At 37.0% G+C, this 27405-nt stretch overlaps 8 protein-coding genes across 23 annotated transcripts; 3 read left to right on the top strand and 5 right to left on the bottom strand.

Annotated features, from left to right (window-relative positions):
* The first annotated feature begins 210 nt into the window (after positions 1-210).
* On the top strand, positions 211-3750 carry AUR2 (ataurora2). Of its 4 annotated transcripts, NM_001336028.1 has the most exons (11): positions 211-1189; positions 1277-1446; positions 1591-1604; positions 2050-2157; positions 2248-2394; positions 2491-2586; positions 2668-2763; positions 2856-2952; positions 3041-3158; positions 3254-3326; positions 3414-3740. In NM_001336028.1, the coding sequence occupies exons 2-11, from the start codon at positions 1392-1394 to the stop codon at positions 3513-3515; spliced, it is 906 nt and encodes a 301-aa protein (NP_001325077.1). In that variant the 5' UTR covers positions 211-1189; positions 1277-1391; the 3' UTR covers positions 3516-3740. The 4 variants fall into 4 exon arrangements, with proteins under 4 accessions (NP_001325077.1, NP_001325078.1, NP_180159.2 ...); NM_001336027.1 differs by having other exon boundaries at positions 1277-1604; positions 3414-3750; NM_128148.4 differs by lacking the exons at positions 211-1189; positions 1277-1446 and having other exon boundaries at positions 1456-1604; positions 3414-3750.
* Positions 223-1099, bottom strand: AT2G25890 (Oleosin family protein). 2 transcript variants are annotated; one of them, NM_001336029.1, is made up of 1 exon: positions 223-1099. In NM_001336029.1, the coding sequence occupies exon 1, from the start codon at positions 1040-1042 to the stop codon at positions 518-520; it is 525 nt and encodes a 174-aa protein (NP_001324024.1). In that variant the 5' UTR covers positions 1043-1099; the 3' UTR covers positions 223-517. The 2 variants fall into 2 exon arrangements, with proteins under 2 accessions (NP_001324024.1, NP_180160.2); NM_128149.4 differs by having other exon boundaries at positions 276-1035.
* A 71-nt stretch (positions 3751-3821) lies between the features above and the next one.
* AT2G25870 (haloacid dehalogenase-like hydrolase family protein) lies at positions 3822-7432 on the bottom strand. The gene is made up of 12 exons (NM_179741.2): positions 6878-7432; positions 6535-6786; positions 6361-6456; positions 5923-6100; positions 5748-5816; positions 5563-5663; positions 5323-5415; positions 5171-5242; positions 4793-4912; positions 4657-4707; positions 4380-4568; positions 3822-4267 (listed from the first exon to the last, which is right to left on the bottom strand). Exons 1-12 carry the CDS (start codon positions 7241-7243, stop codon positions 4100-4102), a joined length of 1755 nt encoding a protein of 584 aa, NP_850072.1. The 5' UTR covers positions 7244-7432; the 3' UTR covers positions 3822-4099.
* A 161-nt stretch (positions 7433-7593) lies between these two features.
* PAPS2 (poly(A) polymerase 2) lies at positions 7594-13057 on the top strand. 9 transcript variants are annotated; one of them, NM_179740.2, is made up of 13 exons: positions 7594-8102; positions 8199-8276; positions 8652-8759; positions 8954-9016; positions 9092-9253; positions 9592-9705; positions 9787-9849; positions 9933-10262; positions 10341-10505; positions 10641-11603; positions 11687-11782; positions 12160-12206; positions 12321-13057. In NM_179740.2, the coding sequence occupies exons 1-13, from the start codon at positions 7962-7964 to the stop codon at positions 12352-12354; spliced, it is 2364 nt and encodes a 787-aa protein (NP_850071.1). In that variant the 5' UTR covers positions 7594-7961; the 3' UTR covers positions 12355-13057. The 9 variants fall into 9 exon arrangements, with proteins under 9 accessions (NP_850071.1, NP_565611.1, NP_001324472.1 ...); NM_001202674.2 differs by having other exon boundaries at positions 7626-8102; positions 12160-12236; NM_001036340.1 differs by having other exon boundaries at positions 7775-8102; positions 12324-12892.
* On the bottom strand, positions 12951-16710 carry OVA4 (Nucleotidylyl transferase superfamily protein). Of its 4 annotated transcripts, none has more exons than NM_179739.4 (13): positions 16288-16710; positions 16113-16200; positions 15778-15819; positions 15483-15695; positions 15212-15283; positions 14876-14988; positions 14706-14727; positions 14553-14618; positions 14110-14166; positions 13977-14023; positions 13759-13840; positions 13546-13635; positions 13032-13387 (listed from the first exon to the last, which is right to left on the bottom strand). In NM_179739.4, exons 1-13 carry the CDS (start codon positions 16476-16478, stop codon positions 13244-13246), a joined length of 1227 nt encoding a protein of 408 aa, NP_850070.1. In that variant the 5' UTR covers positions 16479-16710; the 3' UTR covers positions 13032-13243. The 4 variants fall into 4 exon arrangements, with proteins under 4 accessions (NP_001323723.1, NP_850070.1, NP_973533.1 ...); NM_201804.3 differs by having other exon boundaries at positions 14864-14988; positions 16288-16554; NM_201805.1 differs by having other exon boundaries at positions 15483-15659; positions 16288-16497.
* Positions 16499-19686, top strand: AT2G25830 (YebC-like protein). Its single transcript, NM_128143.4, has 6 exons — positions 16499-17021; positions 17490-17551; positions 17723-17879; positions 18165-18442; positions 18797-18917; positions 19219-19686. Exons 1-6 carry the CDS (start codon positions 16737-16739, stop codon positions 19309-19311), a joined length of 996 nt encoding a protein of 331 aa, NP_565610.1. The 5' UTR covers positions 16499-16736; the 3' UTR covers positions 19312-19686.
* Positions 19687-22563: 2877 nt separating this feature from the next.
* ESE2 (Integrase-type DNA-binding superfamily protein) lies at positions 22564-23613 on the bottom strand. The gene has a single exon (NM_128142.4). The coding sequence runs from the start codon at positions 23414-23416 to the stop codon at positions 22739-22741; it is 678 nt and encodes a 225-aa protein (NP_565609.3). The 5' UTR covers positions 23417-23613; the 3' UTR covers positions 22564-22738.
* A 617-nt stretch (positions 23614-24230) lies between these two features.
* On the bottom strand, positions 24231-25903 carry TIP4;1 (tonoplast intrinsic protein 4;1). Its single transcript, NM_128141.6, has 3 exons — positions 25618-25903; positions 25271-25509; positions 24231-24879 (listed from the first exon to the last, which is right to left on the bottom strand). Exons 1-3 carry the CDS (start codon positions 25742-25744, stop codon positions 24496-24498), a joined length of 750 nt encoding a protein of 249 aa, NP_180152.1. The 5' UTR covers positions 25745-25903; the 3' UTR covers positions 24231-24495.
* Between the last annotated feature and the right edge of the window lie 1502 nt (positions 25904-27405).

Below are 27405 nucleotides of genomic sequence, written 5' to 3'. Positions count from 1 at the left end.
TAAACAAAGAAATATTTTTACAATCACACTAACTACAATACGTTCATGAAGACAACGTAAATGACACGAGCCATTTAGCGCAGCCTTCGAAATTTATTTAGCGAGTATAGATAAAGTGGTTCAAGCCTTGGTATTGATACACAAAATTCACAAACCTTGCAATTTTCTTTTTGAACATAAAAACAACAATATTATTTCAAATCAAACGGACCACACTCAAAACTACATTTACATATACCAAGAAAGCCACCATATAATTCTAGAAGCCAGACGGTGACCAAGTAATTGGCATTTATTAATTTACTTAATTCGTTATCATCTTTCCTTACACTAGCTATTTCACAATCATAAAACAGAAAATACCGATCAGCAATTAAACACACAAAAAATTGTATGGAAAATAGAAAATAAAATTTTAGATAGATCTTTTCAAAAAGGTAAGAACAGTATTAAAAAAACATACGTAGGATAATCATAAAACTTAATACAACATATAGATCCATATAATTATTAAACTCTAATGAGTAGTTGTTGTGGTTTGGTGTGTTTGTTGTGGCTGCGAGTGCGTATAATGTCCCAACTCTTTGGCTTTCTCCGCTATCCTCATCCTCGCGTAATCCACCTTATCCGCTCCCATCGGGTGTTTTCCGGTAACGTACTTATAAATCCACGTTAACGCCGTAGCTGCTGCCACCCCACAACCACCGGAGAATAGGAATCCCATCGTCAAAAGCCCTATCGTTATCACTGCCGGTACCAACACCGGGCTGAACAGAACCATCAACGGCGTCGCTACGATCAAACCGATCACCGTTCCGGTTAGTGTTAGTCCTGAGAGCACGAGGAGTGATAGGCCGATCGTAGCTGCCGTTACGAATCTCACTATCTGCCGAGTCGATGGTGATGATTCATGGAGACTCCTCATTATTGGTTGTTGTTGTTGCTGATGTTGTTGATGATCCGCCATTTCTTTTTTTCTTTTTCTAAGAGAGTATGGATTTAATGTTCTATGTTGTTTTTGTAGCTTTAATAAGCTTACCATTTGTGATTATTATGAAGAATGAAAATAGACTAGTATGAAGGAGAGGCTAAACTTAAACGAGACATGTGTCGAACGACGAGGCGTGTTAGGCAATGGAGAAGAGTGTCACGCGGGCGTGTCAGTTCTGCATGGAGCTACTTTGACGAGGTACTGACACGTGGTTACTTAGTTCCGAATTAAAATCTCATCGTCAAACGATCTTGAAGCTTATTGGGCTATTATCTGGGCTTGTAGTGACTGTATATTATCCTAGTGATTATGAAGTTGGAATACCGTGGGCTTAATAATATCTGGGCCTGTAGCGACTGTATCATCTCGGGAGACAAATTATTTGAAAATAAAAACCTCGATGCAGATGTATCAACACGTGGCAGCATCTGGATTCGACCGTTGCTGCTTTGCTGGTGGTTTACGTTTTTTCCCCTTTTTAAATTTCTCAATTTGGATCTGTTCCCTTTGTGAAAATTACTCTCTCTTCTCTCTTTCTTTCTTCTCTTTCTCTCGCTATCTTGGCTCATCAACGATCTCTTCCATGGGGATTTCTACAGAGACGCAGCAAATTGTAAGAAAATAACTTGTTCTTGGTTTCACAAATTCCAATTTCATTTGGTTCTTTTGTCGAATTTGTTTCAATTTAGGGTTTTACTTCCTTGTTGGTTTGCGTTTTTTCTCTGCGTTTGGTCTGTTCTAATGGAATGTGATCTGGGATTATCGATTTGGTTGCTTGATTTTCTTTGCGCCAGAAAGAATCTTGTTTCAATGTTCTCTGTTTAATTTGAGAAAGACTTGTTGGTATGATTTTGAGAAATTTCATGATATGATTGTGGATTTATTCGTTTACAGCGAGGACCCTAGATTAATTGACAAATCCGTGGATTAGTGTTAAGGAGCTGTTGATTTTATCCTTTTATCTTCAAGTTTTAAAGTATCAATGATTGTTTGTCGTTTATGATTAAGTGTATCTGAGAGTTGATTGGATTTCAATCTTTGTGATAATGTTGTATCAGGCGGCTTCAGAGGCTGCACAAAAGAGATGGACTACAAGCGATTTCGATATCGGAAAGCCACTTGGTAGAGGAAAGTTTGGCCATGTTTATCTAGCAAGAGAGAAACGGGTTAGTGTTTCTTCACAATTATGTTAAACAAGCAGAATTAATTTGATGTCTTTTTTAACCAAGCTGTCTTCTATGTGTCTTTGCAAACAGAGCGATCACATTGTGGCTTTAAAGGTTCTTTTTAAGGCTCAGCTTCAACAATCTCAAGTTGAACACCAGTTACGAAGGGAAGTAGAGATTCAATCTCATCTTCGGCATCCCAATATTCTGCGGCTCTACGGTTACTTCTATGATCAGGTTTTGTGTTATCTGTGCTTGTAAAAGAACTTCTTGTTGACATACAATGTTTGGCTCTGTGAGGTTAACATAGTTTTTGGGATACCGTTGTTGCAGAAAAGAGTTTATTTGATTTTGGAGTATGCTGTAAGGGGTGAGCTTTATAAAGAGCTTCAGAAGTGCAAGTACTTCAGCGAACGTCGAGCAGCAACTGTAAGTCCTAGTGATAATTGAACTTATTCTAGCATGTTAATGTGAATCTGTGTAGTCATACCCTTACGTTTATTGTGGCAGTATGTTGCGTCATTGGCTAGAGCCCTCATCTATTGCCATGGAAAGCATGTAATTCACAGAGATATAAAACCTGAAAATCTGTTGATTGGTGCTCAGGTAACAAATTGAATCTGGTTATCTTTCTCCATCAACGCCATGTGATTGCAGTTAGCTTATGTGTTTATGTATTCATGGATATATGTTTTCAGGGTGAGCTCAAGATTGCAGATTTTGGATGGTCAGTACACACATTCAACCGTAGAAGGACTATGTGTGGCACTTTGGATTACCTTCCACCTGAGATGGGTAAGAGAAAGCTCTCTCTCTCTTGTGTGATTCTAAATTACTTTCTTCGGCAACCAGCTAATTGACTTTTCTGCTTTTGGATTCACAGTGGAAAGCGTTGAACATGATGCGAGTGTCGATATATGGAGTCTAGGAATTCTCTGCTACGAATTTCTTTATGGTGTTCCTCCTTTTGAGGCCAGGGAGCATTCAGAGACATACAAAAGGTAACATGTTCATTAAGCGTAGAATGGGATTAGTATATGATGTTTGGTCAGTGGAATGTACATTAAAGAAGGGTTTTGTTCGACAAATGATACAGGATTGTTCAAGTGGATCTCAAGTTCCCTCCCAAACCCATTGTGTCATCATCTGCAAAGGACCTGATTAGCCAGGTTTCTACTCGCATTCCTCGTAAATCTCTCTAAGTGTTTGTGCATTTGAAGAGTGAATTCTGATTTTCACACTTTCTGATCAAACAGATGTTGGTTAAGGAGTCTACGCAACGTTTGGCCTTGCACAAGCTTCTTGAACACCCGTGGATTGTGCAAAACGCAGACCCATCAGGCCTTTACAGAGGATGAAGCGATGAAGCTAGGAAAAGATTTAAGATTGCATTCTTGGCACTTTGCACCACTTACTGCAAAAAGTCTGACCATTTCATAGTTCTATATATGTAATTGCTGTGTTCCAAAAGTATTTGTACTACATTTTTCTACGAAGTTTATATAGCCACAAGATTCGTGTAACTTTACTCCAATTATTTTCGAATCCTACATCACTTTTTAAATAAAAATTGTTCGGAATGGTTTCAAACTTACAACAGCTTTTGTTCATCGGTAACTTATTCACCAATTGATTGGTTAACGTTAACTGATGTTACTGCAGGTAACCAAATGAGATGGATTTGTTCACAAGAGATCCGGAACATTTTTTATGTTGTAAGATGCAAAGGTGCAAAGGCAAACGAATGAAAGATTAACCGAACATGAACAAAACAACAAGAGACGCACTCTGCAATCAATCATTTTCCTTCAAAAGGTGGGTGAATGAGACAAGAATGACCAATGTTTGTCTTTTATCTGTAAGACAAAGAAGAAGAATAATGCCTACTTAACCTCAAAAATTTAATTTGGTGTATCTTGTACTTAAATATGGTGGTGGAGTCTCAGAATGCGTAGCGGTAGATGGCATCAGCAACACCATCTTGGTCGTTGCTCACACCAATCACATCAGCCACCGCCTTTGTTTTTTCTGCACCGTTGCTCAGAGCAACTCCCAACGAGGCCAGTTGCAGCATCTCTATGTCATTTTCTCCATCTCCAATCGCCATTATCTGATAAGAAAATCCGGGTTGCTTCATCAACTATCTTATTTTTTGTTTGACTTCTATACTTATGCCTACTTGAGTTTCTTTACAACGCCGTCAAAAGATGCTAGATTATTACCTCATCCGGTGAAACGCCCAAATGATTGAGTAGCATTTTTACACCATTCCCTTTGGAGGTTCCGGGTGGGACGATTTCTAGCATGTCTGATTGAGCTTGAACAACATTAGCACGGTCTCCTGTAGCTTCTGACCAATACGGACGGATAACAGATGAGACTCCCTCGGTTGTGTCCATAAATATCACTTTCTTCGGATACACAAGAGAACCAAACATCAGTACTTTGGCTTATACATATGTAAGAAAGTAAGATATAAGTTCTGACTCCGGGAATTACCTGAATGTCAGCTTCAGCTATCAGTTGATCAACCGATGATATAATTTCGGCCTGTTAAAAATCATGGAGAGATTAGCAAGAAGCTGTCAAAAATCATAACTAGATGGGGAGAGAGCGTGCAGTTTCATTAACCTACCTTTGGCTCATTGTAGATTGTGTGAAGAGAGTCGACAAGAGGGTGGTCAAACAATGTCAAGCAGCGATCCTGGCTGAATGCAATGAGAGGAATTCGATGCTCCAAAGAATAAAGACAGGTCTGTATATAACAAATCAACATTTTAGTAAGTATAAGATAGGATTCCTAGAACTCAGTTATTCAATCACGATACACAGGGATAATAAGTTGAGCACTATCATAGGTACTTAGGTAGCTTTTTGCTGCTTAACATGGTAGAGAATTACATGATGCAAAGAGACTGGGTTCCAGAATTCTAATGCATGGTTTGTGAACTAAGCCGAGGATGTGAGAATTAATTCTGTGAGTCGTTGTAGTCTAAATCCTAAGTGGACTTACCTCTCTGCAGACATCTCGGTCTAAGTTTCCTCGATACACTTCTTTCCCTTGTCTACCATAGACAAGTAATCCCTGTAATTAAACAGATATTTAGTGAGACTACATTGATATTGGTGCACCTCACTAGTTCCCTGATGTTAGAGCAAGTAAACCTGAACGAAAACGCCTGGAGAGGACTCTGAGATAATGCCATCGGATCCAGTTAGATCAGCCGTCTTCAAGATTCTGATCGCACCTGGGCGGGACTGTGATAAATAAATAAATTTAGGAACATATCCTATCTCCAAAACATTTCAAAGACAAGCAAATATTAAAAAATAAGGAAAGATATTGTTGGACAGATCAAAGAATAGTCCAAACATGAAGTCATTGTAAAACTGCTGTCTTCTCACCTTCCCCGTAGCTATGACTACTTTAAGTCCCCTCAGAAGGGCTTCTTTTAAAGCTTTTGCATTTGCCTCCGAAATCTGACTTTTACTGTTAAGCAGTGTACCTAATAGAGTTCACATCAAAATCCCATGAGAAAGCGAAGAAAACCGAAACAAACAACTACACATTATTAAATAAGTAACCTTACCATCCATATCACAGAATATATAGGAGAACTTTGGTTTGTACAATCTTAGGCCATCCCCTTCCTTCCTGTCTAATAACAGTAGTCTGTAAGTTTATCTTAGCAAGAACAAGAAGATAATAGGGGGAGTGTAAATGATCGTTACACAGTTGCAATTTAGTATACACAGGAAAAATACCATCTGATTTCTCCGGCTGAACTGTAGTTGTTTTTTGAATGTCATATGCACTCTGAATGAGTCCTTTTCCTTTCCACCCAAGGTTTTTTAGCAACAACTCCTCTTCCTCTTCCATTTCTTGCTCAGCCTCGTCGCTGATTTCATGATCAAATCCCAGTAGATGTAGCAACCCATGAATCTTTGAAAAAACATTTAAGGTATCAGCAAATAGAGACTACTACACAAACCATATGAAACCACCTGAATAAAAAAACAAAAATTGGCTCCTACCCTTCTAATATCTTTCTAAACATTATGGAAACACAGTACTGATTTCTTACATGGTTATTGAAACAACAAGAATCCTAAAAACCCGCCTAGAAACTTCACATTATACTTCAATGTTTTGGTTCACAGTAAGTCAGTAACGGATACAAACTCCACAACTATTAATCTTACCACAAGAATGCGTATTTCATCAAGAAGAGTATGCCCTCTCTCTGCAGCTTGCCTTGCAGCTGTCTCAACAGAAATGACGAGATCTCCCATCATAAGCTACAAGAAGAACGACCATAATGAGTAACCATTGGAACCATCCTGTTAAAAACCAGTAAATCAAAAACAAACACTTACTACTGGAAGCTTCAGTTCAGGGACATGTTGTGACATGGAAAGCACATCAGTAGCATGATCTTCACCTCTCCACTCTTTGTTGAGTTTACAAATAAAATCATCATTACAAAGCATCACCGATAATTCAACAGTTTCATACCCACCAAGATCTTCTATATCAGTCTCTCTTGTTTTATACTTTGAATCTTTCAAACCATTGAAAGCCAATGTCATTGCCATAGGTACATTGAGACGAAGCATTTCTGCAATATTCTACATTGATTGGAATTTGATAAGAATCTAAAACAACACAACTAGAAATGGCTAATTGATTCCAAATTCGATTATCAAAGAATACTCAAACCTGAATCTCGAGATCATCAGGAAGCTGTTCTTCGATGCAGATACTAACACTAAGCTCCAATTCCTGTTTCTTCTTCGGAGCTCTCCTTCTAATCTTCCTGTATTCTCTCCTCTCCGCAAAAACCTGACCCGGCGGTTTCGGAAGCTTTCTCCAGTCTCCTACGGTGCTGCGTAAAGCGTGGAAGCTCCGACGGAACATGGAAGAAAACTCCGATGAAGTAACATCGAGACGATTCACAAGAGCAGTTTTGGGGGAAGAGTGGAAGAAGTTGGGTTGGAGGAGAAGGAGGGTGGCGCGTGGCATTTCACGCGCATGAGCAGACCAGATACGATTATAGCGGAGGGTTGGGCAGACACGAGAGAGCATTGGAGAGACACGGAGGCGAGAGAAGGAGGCGTCTCTGCACTTCTGGCTTAAAGGGTGGGGAGATACAAATACTAAATCGAACCGAGATTATTAAAATCTAAACCGAAAATGATTTTTATCATAAACCGGATGGTCAACATTTTTACCAGGACCATATGAGAAAAATGAATTGGGGGCTGGGGGATAAGAAAGAAGGGGAAATCATGAAATTCATTGCTTTTTAAACCGGATCAACGATCGAACCGGAAAAATCCTTGGGTCGCATTCGCATGTCAACACAGTTGGGACCGGGTTTGAAGATTTTTACCTCCAAAATCAGATGACCAATAAAACATATTCTGTTGAATTCGATTTAACCAATAAAAACTATTGTCCTTTGCTTCTCCTTCTCTCCCTTCTTTGAACAAGTCAAAATTGATTTTAATCCGTATGATATTTTCCGCTTTCTTTGACTTCCCTTTGAAAATTCCAGTCGAGAGCTTTCCCTATCCATCGATTTAGGGTTTCCGATTTCGTTTTCGAGCTTTTCTCGCTCTTCTCTCACTTTTTCTTTCCTCCTTTGGCTCTTTTCTCCTTCTTCAATCTCTCTCCCATGACTCTAAAGTCTCCAATTCCTGTTAGATTCCGAATTATCATGATCTGGGTGCTTAATCAGATCGAGATATCTATATTTTGTGCTTGAATCGCCTAGGATTTTCTAGTGTTTACGCGTCTTGTCATGGTGAGTACTCAACAACGCACGGACGATGACTCTTCTCAACCGGTAAAAGCTTCTCTTAAGAGCTATGGGATCACGGAGCCACTGTCTATTGCTGGACCTTCTGCTGCTGATGTTAAGCGTAATTTGGAACTAGAGAAGGTTAGCGTTGTGTTTGTTTGTTTTTTTGTTCCAATGAAAAATTGCTTTCAGGAACAATGTGATATTGACTTGCGTTTTGGCTGATTTATTGTGAAGTTTCTGGTTGATGAGGGGCTCTACGAGAGCAAGGAAGAAACTATGCGGAGAGAGGAAGTTGTGGTTCGCATTGATCAGGTGATTAAGAGCGTCTGGTTTATTGCTTTCTCATGATGATAATGCTTAGACTGGTTCTCACATTTTCTTTTTATAGTGTTGTAGACCAACGATTTCTATGCCGTAATTATAAGATGATTGTAGCAATATGTAGTCTAGTCCTTCTATTAATCCTATTGGCTCATTTGCCATGTGAACACAAGTGACTTATAGGCGCTAATCATTTGTTTGATAGTTTACTCTGCTTTACTGAAATGTAGATTTTGGGTTAGCTGCTTTCTCTTCGATGTCAAAGAGGCTCACAGTGGTGTTTACTGAAATGCATAATGGTCAAGTTTTGTTTACAGTACTAACTATCTAATCTAACACATCTTCTTCCTTAAACTTCTTGTATAGATTGTAAAACACTGGGTGAAACAGTTAACTCGTCAGAGGGGCTATACTGATCAGATGGTGGAGGATGCAAATGCTGTCATTTTCACTTTTGGATCTTACCGCCTTGGAGTAAGTTCTTTTTAAGTTTAAAGTTAAAAGATCAACTGCATCTAATCAGTTTGGGGAAAGGTTTTACTTGGATCATATATTTTCTATTGAGCCTTGTGAGTATCTTGAATTATCACTGAAATGAAGAGAAGTAGCATTGTATTCGTCTCTACATTACTAGTTGAGGGTGAAATTTTTATTTTGTTGGTTTGCAGGTTCACGGACCTATGGCTGATATTGATACTTTGTGTGTTGGCCCATCTTATGTTAACCGAGAGGTAACTATTGAGTTTCGTCTTACTGATGTAAAGGTCTGGTGGGTTAGTTTAGTTGCTAACAGGTTATTTTTACAGGAGGATTTCTTCATTTTCTTCCGTGATATATTGGCTGAAATGGAAGAAGTGACTGAACTTCAACCTGTTACTGATGCCCATGTCCCAGTCATGAAATTTAAGTTCCAAGGAATATCAATTGATCTTCTGTATGCTAGCATATCGCTTCTAGTTATCCCACAGGTAACATCAATATAGCCTTTTTCAGTTTCTGTTGAAAGTTAGGGGGTGGTTCATGATACCTGTATGTTTATCTTGGATTTCATTTGGTGGGTTTGGTGCGTGTATTGATTGCGTGTTGATGGTCACATAGTATTATTATACACTTCCTCCAAGGGTTGAGGTGTCAAAGAAACTTCTTATAAGAAATTGTTAGCCTTAGTGAACATGGAGATGTTGAACTGCCGTGTTAGCACCATCAGGCTTGATTTATATATGAGTACTGAGATGAGTTCTCGACAAAGTTTATAAGTTCTTGCTGAGGCAGATCCCCTTTTTTTCTGGAATCAATTTATTAACAGGATCTGGATATCTCCAACTCTTCTGTGCTGTGTGACGTGGATGAACAAACTGTCCGCAGTCTTAATGGTTGTAGGGTTGCTGATCAGATTCTTAAACTTGTTCCAAATTCCGAGGTAAAGTCGTTGAGTGCCAGTTGTTTATGTTATAAACTAAGGAATCATGTAAGCCATCTCTGATGTGATGTGCAAATGTAGCACTTCCGGACAACATTAAGATGCCTGAAGTACTGGGCTAAGAAGCGTGGGGTCTATTCAAATGTAAGGTGGTGTCTTTCTGAATATTACATCTGTTGACAATATTCTTAGGTTAAAGCTCTTGTAATCTCTGTTATATTGAGCAGGTTACTGGATTTCTTGGTGGTGTAAACTGGGCACTTCTGGTTGCACGCCTTTGCCAGTTTTATCCAAATGCTATTCCTAGTATGTTGGTTTCTCGATTTTTTAGAGTATATACACAATGGCGCTGGCCGAATCCAGTCATGCTTTGTGCAATAGAAGAAGATGACCTTAGCTTTCCTGTTTGGGACCCACGAAAAAATCATCGTGACCGCTATCATCTTATGCCAATAATAACTCCTGCATACCCATGCATGAATTCTAGTTACAATGTCTCTCAAAGCACTCTTCGTGTTATGACAGAGCAATTCCAGTTTGGCAACACGATCTGTCAGGTTAGGAAGCATAACACCCGATTTTGTTTATGAAAAGTTTACCCAGGATCCTGTTGCTAACTAATTTTTTATATGCAGGAGATTGAGTTAAATAAACAACACTGGAGTTCCTTATTTCAGCAATATATGTTCTTCGAGGCATATAAAAACTACCTTCAGGTTGATGTACTAGCTGCAGATGCCGAAGATTTATTGGCATGGAAAGGTTGGGTGGAGTCACGGTTCAGGCAACTGACCTTGAAGGTAGATAGCCTTATGTTCGTTTAATGTTGTGGAGTACACCTTCCGTGTCCTCAGTGTGTTCTCGAATTTTTTACTGGGAGAATAAACAATGATTTAAGGATTCTTCGTCTTCTCTTTTTATATCCAATAATGCAGATAGAACGAGACACAAATGGGATGTTAATGTGCCACCCTCAACCAAACGAGTATGTAGACACTTCGAAGCAGTTTCGACATTGTGCCTTTTTCATGGGCTTGCAGAGGGCAGATGGATTTGGTGGCCAAGAATGTCAACAGTTTGATATACGTGGAACAGTGGACGAATTCAGGCAAGAGGTAAACATGTATATGTTTTGGAGACCTGGGATGGATGTGCATGTTTCTCATGTTCGAAGACGGCAGCTTCCATCTTTTGTTTTTCCAAATGGATATAAAAGGTCTCGGCAATCAAGGCACCAGAGTCAACAATGCAGAGAACCTGGTGATGAGGGCGTTGGTTCTTTATCCGACTCTGTTGAGAGATATGCGAAGAGAAAGAACGATGATGAAATTATGAATTCCAGGCCAGAGAAACGTGAGAAGCGCGCATCTTGTAGTCTACATACTCTGGATGCAGCTTCTCCTGACAGCAGTGGTATCACTACTAGTGGGACTCCTCAGATTGGCATTGTTCCAGGTCCTAGAGCTGAATGCTTAGTAACTGGTGATCTTGTTTGCAATGTTACAAGTCTTCCTAACGTGGAAGTTGAGGCTGAAAAGTTTATCAGTAAAATCACGGAACTAAGAAAATTCTCTCAGTACGAGCATACCTCTGGTAGCGAGCAAATCCTGGAAGTAGATAGTAGGGCTCTAGTTCAAAGTTATCATGACCTGGCTGAGCCTGTAGCAAAACATGTGAGACCTGACCTTAGTGCTTTGCTAGCGTGTGAAGGTGGGCAGAATAAAGAAATAGGTCATGATATGGGCTCTGAATCTATTAATGACACTGACACGCAACATCTTCCAAGGCGACTAAATGTAAATGAAGATGTTGATGAAGTTGAGAGGGAAGCCAAGTTGGGAGAAATTGCTGGTGGTGTTTTGTGGAATGGACACTGTGGGCGGAACCTTGACCATGAGGTGAGTTTTTGCTGTTCCATGACTATGGATACTGGGGGCGGAACCTTAATAGTACTGGGTATAGTGATCATGGGTTGTTACAGGGTTTTGTGACTCCTGCAAATTTGGATTCAGCTGTGGAAAATAGAAACTTGCATTCAGACGGATTGTTCAAAAGTGGCTTGCCAGAAGAACTTCAGGTTTTTATTCTAACTCATGTTATTTGGCATTAAATTCATGCGTCTGTAGTTTTTTTTGGCGTTTGGTTACTGGTTTGAGATTTATTAATTATGATGCCAACGATTTATACTTAAACATTTGTGACTTGTGAGTGACACACCCACTGCATGACATGTTGAAGGGTGCTCTTGTGCTTAATTTTTAGAATCAAGAAATACGAGGTAACAAACTTAAATTAGAATGTTGTGCTGCTTAAGTGATCAATTTTATGCTTTTTTTCTGCCATGATTTTATTCTGTATTATTGCATACTTGTACTGTCTTTTGAAACTAGGTTCTTTTCTCTTCCAAGATCATTTCTGACTTCTCTCCTTCTATATTGTATTTTTGTGTCTTAGTCAAATTCTTTGCTCAGCGGGACGGGGAAGCTGGACGATGGAGCTAGGTCAGAATCTTTGCAAAATGAAATGATGAGGCATGTGTTTTTGCAACCCATTATTGGTTTATGCAAATCATGATCTCTTTATGCTCTTGTTGGTTTTCTTGGTACTTTTTATAGCAGCAGGAGGTTGAGCTTGAAGTCCGTAGCGTGAGCGAGGTCTCCGCAATTGAAATGAGAACAGGAAGTCAAGAAAAAGGAAAATAAAAAATAAATAACAAGAATCAGAGCAACCCTAGTGTGTTTGCTTTGGACGACCGACAGCTTCAGAACTCGAAACTATTGGTAAGTTCACCTAAATATGAAAACTAAAAGCTTAAAAAGGAAAAAAAAAAAGTTCTAAAAGAGAAAAGAAAAAAAAAAGATTAACAAACATTCAAATGATTTACTTGTTGGATTCTTGGTGGGATTGTGAGTATCCAAACTCTGGGAAGAATGAGGCATGAATAACGAGTTTGGGACACAAAAGACATGCATTGTTCGATATTATGGTCCAGGTGAAATGTGGAGCTGTGCTAGTTCAATGCTTTTGCTGAGAGAGATACAAAATTAAAAAGAAAGAAACCAGTGAGATCACCATAGAACAAGGCAAGTGTAATGTATTTGTCTGCCTATTCAGGTTATTTCAGACTTGTTTTTGTATATTATATGCTTTGAGATTTGGGAACTTTCAATATTATACCATTCTGTGCATAGAATTCTCTCCTGCTTTCTGATTGCTGCTCATTGTTCATTAAGAGGTTTATGAAAAAAGTTGAGAGAAATAGAGTTCTTTTCTCAACCCTAAGTTGTATCTGAAACTGTGACTATGATAATTGAACAGATCACACAAGTGATGAACGAATTCTTACTTGTGTTTATTCTGTAACAAATTGGCACTATCTCAGTTACATAGTGATAAACTTTGAGAGATCGCGGTTATTGCAAAAGATTATAATCAATAATAACTCAAGAATTAATAAATATTTCGCAAAGTGCAACTCTCTACTCTTTTCTTGTAACTTCAAAAATGCCGGCAACAAATATCAATAGGCACTACTATCTCAGTATCTCCTCCTCTGATAGTATCCCATAGCTTGATACATATTGCGCATTGTGACAGCTCCCAACTCCTCGGCTCTATCCGCACCTTCTGACAATATTTTGTCCAAATACTCTGGTTCCGCTATTATCTCCTGATAACGGGCCTGATGTAAAACATATACGAAACCAAATACTGTATCACATTAACATATGCACATGAAAAAATGCCCTTCATTTACTTATGGAAGCTGCAAAACATCGATGAAATGGGACAAACTCGAAGAAAGGTATTGGATTGATTCAGAATTTTGACTTCCCTGACCTGGATTGGACTCAGATGTTCGATCAAAGCATCTGCAAGGAGAGGCTTAAATGTACCCCAGCTCATATCTTTGCATTCCTCCATCACTTCCTGCAACCGATTAAAAATGTGGTCACCGGATTATATCTTAAGTAATCATTGTAGTCAAGGGAGTAAGAGACATGTGAAAGCATCTCCGTGACCCAAATCTAAACATTATCTCTTTCTCCATACCTCTTTTTTCTTGCCTGAAACAATCTGATATATTGAGAGGAGATTGTTGCATTCAGGTCTCTCAGCATTGTCAAATTCAAGCCTGTTGGAACAACAAGAAGCAGAAGCTTTCAACATTAGATATCTCAATTTGAAAACTGAAATGGTAACAAGAAAAAGGAAAAAAAAAAAACTTTGTGCATTGCAAGAAATTTTTTAGCGACATAAGTAGCGCTCACCCAGCAAATGAGTCTGTCTTGCACCGTTTTATCTTGTCCACAATCAACTATTTTCGAAAGGAGGGATGAGAAATGGATTTAGTAGCAGAACAAGAACACATACAAAGAACATGAGTGAGTTCATTTTACTTACATCTTTTGAGTCAAGGAGATTAATCCGGGACTGATCAGAAGGGGCAGACTTGGACATCTACAAGATTACATGACAGTAAGACCTTAGCGATAAGTATAAAATTCCTCTTGATCATTTGAAAACAACAATAAGTAAGCCCAAAAATTGGATTAGTTCAATATGATATTCTGACCACAGTTAGGGAGGCAAATTTCCAGAAGTGTGTTAATCCTTACAATTTAGAGAGAAACTATAAAGAAACAGACTAGCTAGTAGTAAAACTCTATTTGATGTTAAATAACATGAAGGATTATCTCAATATATTTCCAATAGGATTTGTGAACGTTATTCGTCTTCTCTACAATTTTATCTATTGAAGACCAATAGTGACGCAACTGCTGAATGCAGAAAGAAAAAATAAATGACCAGAAACCTTAAAGTAGCTGTGAATGAAAACATACTACCTTGGAAAGACCATCAGTAAGAGACATAACACGAGCTCCAGCTTGTGGTATGAGTGGTTCTGGTATCTACAAACAAGATAAATATGAAGAACAATTAACCATCTGTGATAAATAAAAGCTACGAGGATAGACAAAGGATTTCGAAAGTCTCACCTTAAAGAGCGAACCACCGCGGCTGAAAATGAAAATTGACAATGTTATACGGATGAGGGAATACAAATGAAGGGGAAGTTAAACCAATAAGAAACATGAAAATCATAGATCATAAAGACTTGTATGACTGGTATACTCAACATACTAAATGCACATACAAAATTTCATACCCTCCAAGCTTCTTCCACTTCTTTCCACCATATAAATGATTCACACGCTGTGCAATTTCACGGGCAAGTTCTATGTGCTGCTTCTGGTCCTCACCAACAGGGACAAAATCAGACTGCAGAGGCATATGGCAGAGAACCAAACAATTCAGTAAAATGGTCATCCCGCAAGCAATCAGCAGGTATTTCTATGCACTTTTTAACAGAACAACGAAACAATCCCAAAAATGATCGCCGAAAAAATCTTACATGAGCTTAGCTATATAAGATCATTGTTTTACTTGTGTTCCTTCTTCATTACAATAATTGCAACACACTTAAACTACTTTAAAGCATCACCTGATACAAGAGGATATCAGCAGTCATCAGATCAGGATAAGTAAACAAACCGACACTAGCATTCTCAACCCCCTGCCAAAAAAGACGAAAATGGAATCAGTAAACAGAATTCTAAATGTATGCCCAATACATTAGAAGATTACATATGATATCTAAACAAGTATACAAAGAAATCAACAACAAACCTTAAATACTATTAAGCAGGATTTCGCTTTCATTTATTTAAAGCACATAATAATGTGATAAGACCATGAAGCAACCATATACGCACCTCCTTGCGTGATTTCTCTTTGAACTGAATCATTTTCTGTAACCACCCAATAGGTGTGGATGAACATAAAAGCCACATTAACTCGACATGAGCGGGAACGTGAGATTGCACAAATACTGAAGCCTTAGAGACGTCTATACCACATGCTAGATAAAGTGCTGCGGTATCCGTTGTTGCCTTTCCTAGTTGACGTGTATCATATGGAAGTGTTATCTACATAGATCAAGCAAGATATAGATAAACACCGCGAGAGATATATCACCAAACAAGCTTCCGAAAGGTAGATAACTCATACCGCGTGATGGTCTACGATGATAAAGAGTGTTTCATATGTATCCTGCAAACATATAAACACAAAACGCCTGAAAAAAAGATTAAATTTTTGTAGCAACCAGAAAATATAAAAACTGAATCCTTTTCCTAAAGTCTTTAACTTTACAACAAACAATCTACTTCTCACACACTAGTGAATGAGGAAGTGATTAGAAACCAGAAAAAAAAAACTGAATCCAGTTCTTAAAGTCTTTAACTTTACAAGAAACAATCTTAAAGTGATAAACTTTGCAAATGTCTCATACCATTGGTGAATCAGTAAGTGATTAGCATAATGGCAAAGGAGAGAGAGAGAACCTGAAGAGCGACCCAGTTTTTGATAGCCCCGAGATAGTTGCCTAAGTGAACTGAACCTGTAGGCTGGACACCAGAGACCACACGTTTCCTACCATCAAAATGGGATCAGAATGAATTCAACAGAGAATGCATAGCTAAGAAGTAATAGAAACTAGAAGCAGGTAGAGGCCATTACTTTACAGAAGGAGAAGTGTCATCTGTGGCGACGGAGCAACAGCATCGGAACCCTTGTCCGGTGACCGAAATGGAAGAAAAAGAGCCGGAGAGAGAGGTGGGTTTGGAGAGTAATCTAGTGAGAGACCCGAGACGAGAGAACCTGGAGGAAGAGAGGATGAGGAAGTGAGAGAGACTCGTGGCGTGTCCCATTGTCGTTTTCTTCTCTTTCACTCTCTCTCTCGAAGAAGAAGATTGGGGTTTATAAGCAAAGGAAGGATTGGTTTTTGAGTCCGTGAGGGTCACGCGGCTCAACAACAGATTTCAAGTCAAAATCACAATCGCAACTTTTTCCAAGCAAAAAGAAGTTTTTTACTCGCTTATCCTAGTTTCTTACCTTAAACCAATATAACATTGAGAAATCGATTGATTACCTCATTCCCTCTATTCTCAATCCACACCAAAGACTATATGGCCTCCCATTGCTCCATGAGAGTAATCCTCCTCAGATTCTCCAATGGCGTCTCTTCCAGATCCATTCTCAACTCCACTAACCATCGTCTTCTTAGTCTTACCATGACCAACACTCTCTCGTCTCTTTCCTCAATCTCTCCCCACACTACTACTTCGCATTTCACGGCTGCGTCACAACAATCAGATGACCAGAACTGCTTCCGCAAGCTTCAACTCAGAAAGATTTCGATTTCAACTCCTCTTTGTATGGGTCGTCGTTCTTCCAAAATCGCTGGTCGAAAGGTTCGTTAAGCTTCTGAGTTTGTGGGTTCATATAGATTAGAAGTGCGTTGGTGCTATTACTAGGTTTTAAAAATATAAAATTTATAGGTTTTGATGAGTCTAGAGCTCGTAATTGTTTATGCCAAACACCTGTTTGATGAAATGCCTCAGATAGAGAGAGTTGTTTTGATTATGGGTTTATATCAATTAATTGTGTTATTGTAAAGAGTCTAGCTTTCAGTGTTATGTCACTCTTGAAAGCTATTAGCTAATTCACCATGTTTGAATTGTGAAGCCTATAGTGGAAGTTTCTCTTGCTCGTGTAGTATGAATTTCAGAATGTGAATAACAATCTTCCTCTTGAAAGTTGTGGTTTGTTTTTGTAAATGAGAATTACATATTACAGCAGAGCAGAAAGATAAAACTCTTTTTCCAAGACGAAGATTGTATTTAAGAACTTTTGAGATTGAAGTTTCTGGTGAATTACAGGGCGCTCAAGATTCAAAGAAGGCGAAGCTATACTGTAGAATTGGCAAGGAGGTTGTATCTGCGTAAGTCTTCAACATTTTTTTCACAATGTTGCATCTTTTTTTTTTGAGATGAAATTTTGCACATTAGTTGTAGATATAGATGGTGTTTAGTTTGTTGGATTCAACTTCTTACTTTGTTATGGACATATGCTTACTAGAAAAAGTATCATCTGTGGGTTTATCATCATGCAGTGTCAAGAAAGGGGGTCCAAACCCAGTTTCAAATACGACTCTAGCTACTATTCTTGACAAAGCTAAAGAACTGGATGTACCGAAAGACATTGTGGAGCGTAATATTAAGAGGGCTTCTGAGAAGGGGCAAGAAGCTTTTATAGAGAAGATTTACGAGGTGAGGTCATGAGCTTCAATTCTAGTTTTATGTTTGTAAGTGGGGCCGTTATGGTGAATCATCCTAGTAAGGTGGGGAAATGGCCTGGTAATTTAAAACCTATGAATCTGTTTTAGTTCATCACTCTATCAGGCCAAGTATGTGGTTACTGTAGCTAATATAACTTCACTACCTCAGCACCTTGTTCAATTTACAGGACCATAAATCCAGTTCCTCGTTATCATTTCTTTGGGTCCAATTATAAGATTTGATGACTCTAAAATAAACTTGTTTTCAATGCTTTAGGTATATGGCTACGGTGGTGTTAGTATGGTAGTCGAGGTCTTAACAGACAAAATTAATCGATCAGTGGCAGCTATTAGATCGGTTGTTAAGGATTATGGGGGAAAAATGGCTGATTCAGGATCTGTCATGTTCAAGTTTAAAAGAGTTAGGGTAGTGAATATAAAGGTCACCGAAGCTGACAAAGATCAGCTCCTTATTATTGCTTTAGATGCTGGAGCAGAGGATGTTATTGAACCCCCAACTTATGAAGATGATACTGATGAAGACAGGGAAGAGAGGTATATAACCAATATAATGTCTTTCCGCATTTCTTTTCTTCTTGTCAGTATTACATTTATTATTTTCTGTTGCTGGTGAATCCTAAGTTAGGGAAGATAGAGATAGTCGACTCACTTATTCAAATGCGTTAGAAATTTCTTTCAAGATTGAATTGAAAAAGTAATCAAGCGACTGAAGGTAGACCTAGTGTATTTTCTTCTCATAAACAGCTAAATTGCAATAAAAGTTTCACACCAAACGATTTGAAATAAGAAATCCATCTTGCCAATCTAAGACGAGATGATACCTAGGTGACTCATAACTATTATGCTCTTTTTTTGTTTCATCAGCTTCTTGTCTCTATATCTGTTCAGGTACTACAAAATTGTAACTTCTAATGAGAACTACTCAACAATATTATCAAAGCTACGTGATGAAGGAGTGAACTTCGAGCCTGACAATGGCTCTGAACTGCTCCCTCTGACTACAGTTGAGGTATCAAATCTCCCGCTCTGTTCTGTAACCTCTGTGCCCTGTCTAATATTAACTTATTGATTCTATTTTTATCGTCAACATGTAGTTTATCTTCTCTTAACGTGTTAAATACATTGTAAATTGCATATGCTACATAAGCATAATTGGAAATGGCAATAAACTTATAGAAAATTTGTTTGTGTTCTTCGTTCGTTAATTTTAACTTCTTGTTCCGCCCAAATAAGAGTCACACCCTTATCAGTATTCATCAACGATTCACTTGGAAAATGTAATCACTTGGGATTGTTGTTGGTTGTTGCAGGTGGATGATGAGGCCATGGAATTGAACAAAGAGCTAATGCAGAAACTACTAGAACTTGATGATGTTGATGCTGTTTATATCGACCAAAAATGAAAAGAATATACATTACAGGAAGCTCCACTTCAAGATCTGTGAATTCACAGCTCACGAGAAAGTTATTATGTCAATCTCTGAACTGGTTCTGCTGAACTCTGCATATATTCTGAAGAAGGAATAATGGTTTTTGGTAGACACTTACATTTCACTTCTTCTAGTTTCCAGTTTGAAGCCATAAAATCAAAACTATTATAAAAGCCCAAATCTTATAATGCCGAAGGGTCTTTTAATCTAAATTTTGGGCTGTTTCGATTTTTGGGAAATTATGAATCTAAACATTATTTTAGAAATTATGAGTGATACTAGGAGTGATTGTGGGCTACTACCAAACGTTATTTTAGAACCACAAATAAATTCAAAACATTATTTTAGAAATTATGAATCTAACTTTTGATATTATAAATGTAACTTCTTCTTCTTTTTTGGTTAAGGGATTCATTCTACGAACGTTGGAAATGCATATAAATTCATAAGTCGGTAATGCTTATTTCGTCATGATTACAATGCAAGATTATACTGACATTACTACATTTTTCCTTTTATTCGAACACGTTGATCCATTCCTTTTTGGAGTGTTAAAATTAATTCATTGACAATGAAATCGTAAAAGGAGTCTTTCGCCATGTTTTAAATGCTTGTTTTTTGGACAGTTATGTCGGTGATAAATTATATCCTGTACGTAATATGATTTTTGATTTTCATATATATATATATATAGAGTGAATTGGGCAACTAAATATAAATTTACGTATCACAACTTAATACTTCTCTCTTTGAAATAAACTAGATGAGTTGATAAACATTACAAACAAATGCTCTCTTATATTTAAATATTTTTCCTTCTTAAACATATATAGTCTTATAGATACACAAAGAATAACATATTAATTAAGTACAAAGAAATGATATTTTATGTTTGTTAATAGACCAACATATTCTAAAAACATTTTAACCATGAAATTTGAAAAACAACATTAATTTCTTTAATAAATTTACGAGGTTGAAAGAATATTTATGGGAAAAGAGAAGCACAAAAATGCTGAGAGGAAAAAAACTATTCAAAATGCAAGACGGTTGAAGATGATTTGAAGCATTTTCATATGTACTATTTACCGAAAGGTCATTAATCATCCAAACAATTTATGTTGAAGCTTAAAATCATTACATTTAATTTGTGACTCATACTTTCCATCTAATTAACACGTTAATTTAATCAAAAAATTTCGCTATCGAGATCTTAATGCACCCTCTTGTTTGACAACCACAAAAAGATGCATGATTGATGTGTATTGTGTACGGAAGAAAACTTTAATTTAGTGATTGAAAGTTTAATTAAGACTGAGCCTTTGATGGTCTGAAATTATATAAATATATAATCTATACAATTTACTATGTATATCTATGCTTTCTTTTGGAACGTGAGACTATGAAAACCATTGATATATGGGTATTTCAGATTATAGGGTTTTCAAATTAGGGATTATCTTCAGACCTTTAAATTTCTGAATAAGTATTGTTCTTCCTATTTGACAAAAAAAAAAAAAAAAAAAAAAAAAAAAATTTTTCTTCAGTCTCTATATTTCTGTTTTCATTTTAGGCTGCCTTTAATAATTCTCAAATACAGGTTTAAACTCTTATTGTTTTAAGAAGATTAAAAAATATAACTAGAACTGGTTTCTGTATCTGTATTTCACCCCGCCTACACATATATAGCCGGATCAATGGCATAAAATGATTCCTTGTTAGGTGTTTTGTGAAAGTTCGTCCCCTGATAAGTTATTATATAGTGATATAGTAGTACTGCTATTAATAAAAATCGAATCCGAGTTATTTGGACACAATTAAGATTGAAACAGATTCTCTGTTAGTATATGTTACTTTATGTGTTAATTTTTAATGGTCTATTTTTATTGTATATGAATTATGATGCATAGTTTTTGTAGTGTATATGCTTTTATTTTATTCTTGTTTCTCTCTTTTTTCGCGGAGGATTTGAGCTCCATTGTAGATTCTTGAGTTCAACCTACCATTCATATATACTTTGAAACTTACACAAATTAATGAAACATTAAATCGTTATGAAAATGACGAGAAAAGAAAAATGTAGCGTTGTTGAGGGGACACGTTCATGAGTGAGACCAATGAAAATTTGTAATGCGCCTAAGTAACGTCTTTATCATCCTTTTCCTTATTTTCCAAACTTAGAAAAAGCATATGTATTTTTATTATTTATTGATAATGAAACTGAATTTAACACTTGATTCATGCATACGTGACGTTGACCTTTACAATTTTGGCAAACCACTAAACCCCAACGAGGCAACGACTATTTCATTGACAATGTTTTTTAAAAAAGGAAAAAAAAAACATTCATTGACAACTTTTCGTTACAATCGTTTATATTATTTTTTTTGCTAAAAATAAAAATATTTTAATAAACAAAAAAGTTTAACTTTACAATCGATGATATTATAAACTTACAAAGATGGTCACAAAAAAAAAAAAAATGAAAGCATAAAAATTAACTAAAAAGTTTCGGTCCAACTACTCGATCAAAGCGGTAAAACAAAAAAAATTGATACAGCGATGACGATTACGATTGTTCTTTCCGAATTTCTTTGCTAGAGAGGAAGTGTAAATGCAAAGAAGGAGCCGAACTGAGAAAGAGTGATAACACTAGAAGCCTTTCATTGGATATCCGAGACTAGGCCGTCAACGGTAGAGAACTCAAAGACCTCGATCACATTTGATAGTTAAAACGGTAATGGTAACAAAAGGTGCATGGAATTTCTCTCCTTGACGTACGAAGTGAAAGATCTAGTTTTTTTTGTCCATATCAAACATCCTCTCATTACGTTTATATTGCCTTCAGATTTAGAATGAGCTGATTTAGATGTCGTAGTCCCTTGTTGAGTAGTCTTACTTTTCCAGTCTGCTAGACGATTTAGTCTCATTCGTAAGAGATTTTCTAATTTCTCTCTTTTTTTTCTAAACTCCACAATACTTTTATTGTAGGGCGAATTGTTTAGCGGTATAACTCGTTCAAGATTTGTTGTTGTATTTTCTTTTTGGTACACACTTTTCCTCCGTATGTATTTACCAATCATCAAGGTCTATATGTTTGTAATATTCTAAAGGATTTATTACACCATGCCAAATATGCAAATTGACTAGTAAATTTTCCTTCATTATGGTGCAGATTGCAAGGCAAAATATATATGTTATTGTAATGAATTATCGTAACTATAGATCAAGCTTATGATGTTATATATTTACACAAATCATCTACGTACCCGAAACCGAATCATTGTTTACTAATGGAAAAGTATTACATATGTAGAAGATATATATGCTTAGAAAAAAAGATCGAAAGTATAAAAGAGAGGAGGAAACAAAAAACCACATTTCTTTCCAAAAAAAAACCTTACTCATAATTCCACAAAAAGCTTTCTTTGAGACATGGGTCCAACAGTACCGAATCATCTCCATACCTAAAATCATTTTCGGTAGCATCTAACCATGGGGGCATCGACACCAGCCCCTCCAACGAGTCATACAGCGCACAATCGTATTTTACATTGTTTTCAAGACTCGGCAACTCCACAATATCTCCTAGCTCCCCCGAAAGCATAGATGATGAGGACGAGGACGAAGATGAGGATGAGGATGAGGCTGAGGACGATGAGGATGACCACTTTTCGATCTTCTCAGTATCACACCTAGTTTGCAACGGCGTTGAGTCATCCTGAAGATGGAATGGTACAGTTTTGAAATCCATAAGAGCGGCTTCGGCGGCTGCGGCCTGGATATCCTGTTGGCTGAGCGAGACTGGTCTTGGCAGAAAATCCGCGAGCTCAGGGAAGTTAAGGATTGCGGAACTTCCTTTGATACTCAATGCCGCAACATCATGGGCACGCGCTGCCATCTCCGCCGTGGGGAAAGTCCCGAGCCAGATTCTTGATTTCTTACGGGGCTCCCGAATCTCCGAGACCCATTTCCCCCAGCTCCTCATGCGAGCCCCACGATATACCCCCTTTTCTTTCGTTTTCTCCTTTTTCTTCTTGGAGGAACATTCCGTGTCGGAGCCATGAGAATCCACCATTCTTTTCTCTCTCGTTTTGATGTCGAAGTGCTCAAAAAATTGTGTACCGAAGTGTGCAACAATTAGTTCCTAGGCAAGAAGGAATGAGACATTTTTTTAGTGTCGGTGTAATATAAGAAAGTTTTTGTTTTATGAACTAGTCATTTTATGTTTCTTCTTTCCGATGACATTATATATACTATAGTACTGTCTGTGTGGGCTCGCATACGAGAAGTAGTGTGGGGGTATTGCTTACGAATTAATTATATAAAGGGTGTCAAATTCCAATGACTGTGATTTAATATTTGACAATAGAATTTAATCTGGTGTGAATCCCGTCTTTATAGATGTAGAACCTTCAAATTTGAATTTCTAGATATTAAAAAAAAGAAGAAAATTTAACGATAAAAAACCTTAATTTTTTGTTTAATCCATTTTAAAACACTCGACTAAATTTACATATAGAAGATAACTCAAATAATATAGGTTAAAAAATTAAACGTAACATTAAACGGTTAAAGCCATAAACGATTTCTGTATACAATAATGCAACATTGTTTGTGTGATAGAAAAATGTGGTTTCAGTCGAAAATAAAAAACAAGACGTTATTAGTAAACCATCAAGAAGTGTGATTTCCTGTAAACATTCGAAACTTCGAACGTAGAAAAATTCTCAAAGTACAGAAATGAAACAAGTTTGGCTGATCAGACATCAACGAAGGAAACATGTATGTTTCAGACTGCACGCGCCAAATTACATAAGTTCGTCGGCCACCTACACACCACCAAAACCGGCCCTAAATTTTAGACGAATAGAAGCGAGAGAAGAAAATTTCCCGTTTAAAACATTCTCATAATATGTATATTTTTTTAACTTCACAAATTCTCAAAAATGAAAAAGTGGTAAACAGAAAGTTTTATTCTCAATAATTGGAATTAATAGATTAAGGTTCCAACTTAAAAGAGATACATCTTAGAGGACAGAAAGAAACAATTTTTGGGATCAATAATACATTATTGAAACGATTTTTGGGGATCAATAATACATTAATGATTAGCTAATAGGGTATGTGACGTGCATAGCACAGTTTCAAACACATTTAATTCAACAATGGTTGCTCGTCGTCAGCGACTGGGACATGTGGACGGTCAATGAGGACATTCTCGTAGATGAAACCGGCGAGTCCACCACCGATCAACGGTCCAACCCAATATACCCAATGGTCAGTCCAGTTTCCAGAGACCAAAGCGGGACCAAAAGACCGGGCGGGGTTCATGGAGGCGCCAGAAAAGGCACCTCCTGCAAGGATGTTGGCTCCAACGACAAATCCTGTGAGAAGTGGGCCGAACCCATCAAGGGATCCTTTCTTCGGATCCACAATAGTGGCGTAGACAGTGAAGAGAAGTGAAAATGTTAAGATGATCTCCCATATGATCCCTTGCGTGTAACTCACTCCACTTGCCAATGTGTGAACCGGAGTTCCCTAATCACAAAACATAATTGTAAAATGTCAAACTACGTGTTATATCGAACAGGCAGGAATCAAATCATTGTTTGAAGTGTATGTAATTAAAAGTTTTACCAATTCGATTAGAAAAAAAATTATTGTAGATTAATCAATAAATAAAAAAATCTGTACTAGTACATAATAGAACTTGTGTATTATTGAATCAGAAAAAATTATATACGAAACAAAAAAAATGTAGGTAAGCAATTGATAGTTGACTTAATTATTGAACCAATAGAATCATGTGAAAATGTGTGTCATTGGATCATAATTTATAATTCCGTCCTTGGCATTACTTTTAGTAGCGTTATAAGTTGTTGATTAGCAATAATATGTTTTTTTGTAATATTAAATTAGATTTTTGTACCATTCCTCCGGTGAGGTAACTGAGGAGGAAGCATGCTGCGGAGGAGGCCAACAATTGATCAATCCAATAAAGGAATGCACGGAATACGCTGATGTGGCCACCCAAGAGTAGACCGAGGGTGACGGCGGGGTTGAGGTGGCCACCGGAGATATGGCCCGCAGATATCATTACCGCCACAACGAATGCATGAGCCACCGCGACCGCGAAAAGTCCCACCAATGTGTTTCCGACTAAACTGTCTAAGAAAATGAATAAAATAAAATTAAGTTGTAAATTGAAGTGCATCGTAGTGTCAAGAACCAAGTTAAGCTACTTGGTTTGCTAGAAATAGAAGCCTGAGAAATTACCAGTGGCCATGGCAGATCCAACACCAGCGAAGACAAAGAGAAAGGTAGTGATGAATTCGACAATGAGGGCTTTAATGCAGTCCGGTTTAGCCGCTTCGCTATGGTGCCCTAACTCGATCTTCTTCATGGCTTTTGAATGAATTTAAAAGTTCTAATCTAACGAAATTTTGATATATGGTTTAGTTGATGTTGTGATTTGTGCGTAATACAACGAAGCTACTTATAATGAGTTTTTTTTTTTAATTGTAAGGAAAAGAAAGTGAAAAGAAAATGGTAAGGACTAAGGAGCACATGGAATGAAATTAATGTATGATGATGAGTGATTGATTTGAGTTTCGAAAGTTGACTTGTATTATGTTCTTTAGTGAGTTCTGAGATGTATTACTTTATTTGACATATTGTTTTTGGAGATTGGGTAACAAATTTGAAATATGCTTACACAGTACAGTACTCTGATTTGTGTCCTTCAATATCAAAGAGGTGTTACTGGTTGGATACGTTTAAATTGTTTCCATTGGATATAAAGTAGTTCAGATTGTTAAAAACTAATTTATTTGTAATGATTTGTTATTCATTTTCATTTTATAATCCACTGCATAAGAATGATCATAGTCTCTTACAATCCAATCCAATGTAACAACGATCAAGAAAAATCATTAATCAATAGAGGATGATGAATTAACAAACGTAAATAGAAGAAAATCAAGTAGTTGCATAAGAGAAAATTTAATAGGAATTTTTGGACTGCAAAGAAGGAAAACAGATCAAGGTATATGTATGTGATCTTTATCAAAGAACTTGTGTTATGGGATATATGGTGAGGCGATGAAAGCTTTAACAATGTGGAGCCATGTTCGACTCCAAAGGACAATCAAAGCACATATAAGTGCAAAATTGCTTATAAATGCAATCACGTAAGTTGACACGATACTAATATAAAAATTAGAACATCAACATGTCATAAGCAAATTGTCCATTTTCGACCATGGATTATGTGATAAATTGGTCAAATAATGGGTTAGTAAAAAATTTAACACTTTACGTAAGAAAAGTTTTACTAATTATCGAAAACATCTTGACGACTTTATGACCATTCTAAAATAACTACAAACACTTATAATGTCAGATATCTATATATATATATATATATATATTTTACTAACCATTTTTTGATTAAAACTTGAATTCGTCGTCAATTTGTTTTGACCATTTATCTACTCATTATATGAGTCCAAAAAATTTCACCAATTACTGATCATTTCATATATTCGTCTTAGTTTGTTCGAAAGTTTTTCAATAAAAAGTTTGACCATTTTGTTGGTAAGAAAATTGGTCAAAATTTGACATTGTATATAGCAGCTCCATCGGCTTCTTCTCCTTCTCCATTACCTGATTCCTCTGAGTTCTTCCTACCCTCACAACTTTTGTTGGTTAACTACAAGAAAACGTAGATAGACATTTTTTGGTCCATTTGCAAAGTCTCGATATATGGAAGAAAAATACTTCCATGCTGTACCCAAAGTATGTGAAATCTCTCATGTGAATGCATGTTCTGCATGCCGTCGTCTCATACCGCCGTTGTCCTCTCAGACTAATACTATTGCTTCAATCTATCAAATAAAGGCAAATACCATATATGCTTATATGTTATCTTACATAGCCACAATCTCCACAATCTTAGTATTCACTAGTTACTATAAAATCTTGATGCTGAAAAATTCGTACATTACCTTCATGAATATGTGTAAAATGGCCTCTTTTTTTGTCGTTTGTAGCCTTGTAAAACAT

This window comes from Arabidopsis thaliana, chromosome 2, assembly GCF_000001735.4.
Source record: "Arabidopsis thaliana chromosome 2, partial sequence".
In the NCBI taxonomy this organism is placed as follows: domain Eukaryota; kingdom Viridiplantae; phylum Streptophyta; class Magnoliopsida; order Brassicales; family Brassicaceae; genus Arabidopsis; species Arabidopsis thaliana.
Note: the sequence above shows the minus strand (reverse complement) of the source record. Positions and strands in the feature narration are given on the sequence as shown.

What these genes read in the sequence shown, in the direction of transcription:
- AT2G25890 (NM_001336029.1), bottom strand. Translation starts at nt 1,042, where the DNA reads ATGGTAAGCTTATTAAAGCTACAAAAACAACATAGAACATTAAATCCA.
- AUR2 (NM_001336027.1), top strand. Translation starts at nt 1,392, where the DNA reads ATGCAGATGTATCAACACGTGGCAGCATCTGGATTCGACCGTTGCTGC. An exon ending in TTACCTTCCACCTGAGATGG is followed by an intron (nt 2,953 to 3,040) that starts GTAAGAGAAAGC and finishes TTGGATTCACAG; the next exon opens with TGGAAAGCGTTGAACATGAT. An exon ending in CATTCAGAGACATACAAAAG is followed by an intron (nt 3,159 to 3,253) that starts GTAACATGTTCA and finishes CAAATGATACAG; the next exon opens with GATTGTTCAAGTGGATCTCA.
- AT2G25870 (NM_179741.2), bottom strand. Translation starts at nt 7,243, where the DNA reads ATGCTCTCTCGTGTCTGCCCAACCCTCCGCTATAATCGTATCTGGTCT. An exon ending in TAGTCATAGCTACGGGGAAG is followed by an intron (nt 5,416 to 5,562) that starts GTGAGAAGACAG and finishes TATTTATCACAG; the next exon opens with TCCCGCCCAGGTGCGATCAG. An exon ending in TAGCTGAAGCTGACATTCAG is followed by an intron (nt 4,569 to 4,656) that starts GTAATTCCCGGA and finishes GTGTATCCGAAG; the next exon opens with AAAGTGATATTTATGGACAC.
- PAPS2 (NM_128145.4), top strand. Translation starts at nt 7,962, where the DNA reads ATGGTGAGTACTCAACAACGCACGGACGATGACTCTTCTCAACCGGTA. An exon ending in TTGGCAACACGATCTGTCAG is followed by an intron (nt 10,263 to 10,340) that starts GTTAGGAAGCAT and finishes TTTTATATGCAG; the next exon opens with GAGATTGAGTTAAATAAACA. An exon ending in GGCGGAACCTTGACCATGAG is followed by an intron (nt 11,604 to 11,686) that starts GTGAGTTTTTGC and finishes GGGTTGTTACAG; the next exon opens with GGTTTTGTGACTCCTGCAAA.
- OVA4 (NM_201804.3), bottom strand. Translation starts at nt 16,478, where the DNA reads ATGGGACACGCCACGAGTCTCTCTCACTTCCTCATCCTCTCTTCCTCC. An exon ending in AAAACTGGGTCGCTCTTCAG is followed by an intron (nt 15,820 to 16,112) that starts GTTCTCTCTCTC and finishes ATATGTTTGCAG; the next exon opens with GATACATATGAAACACTCTT. An exon ending in TTACTGATGGTCTTTCCAAG is followed by an intron (nt 14,167 to 14,552) that starts GTAGTATGTTTT and finishes GTAATCTTGTAG; the next exon opens with ATGTCCAAGTCTGCCCCTTC.
- AT2G25830 (NM_128143.4), top strand. Translation starts at nt 16,737, where the DNA reads ATGGCCTCCCATTGCTCCATGAGAGTAATCCTCCTCAGATTCTCCAAT. An exon ending in CCAAAATCGCTGGTCGAAAG is followed by an intron (nt 17,022 to 17,489) that starts GTTCGTTAAGCT and finishes GGTGAATTACAG; the next exon opens with GGCGCTCAAGATTCAAAGAA. An exon ending in TCCCTCTGACTACAGTTGAG is followed by an intron (nt 18,918 to 19,218) that starts GTATCAAATCTC and finishes TGGTTGTTGCAG; the next exon opens with GTGGATGATGAGGCCATGGA.
- ESE2 (NM_128142.4), bottom strand. Translation starts at nt 23,416, where the DNA reads ATGGTGGATTCTCATGGCTCCGACACGGAATGTTCCTCCAAGAAGAAA.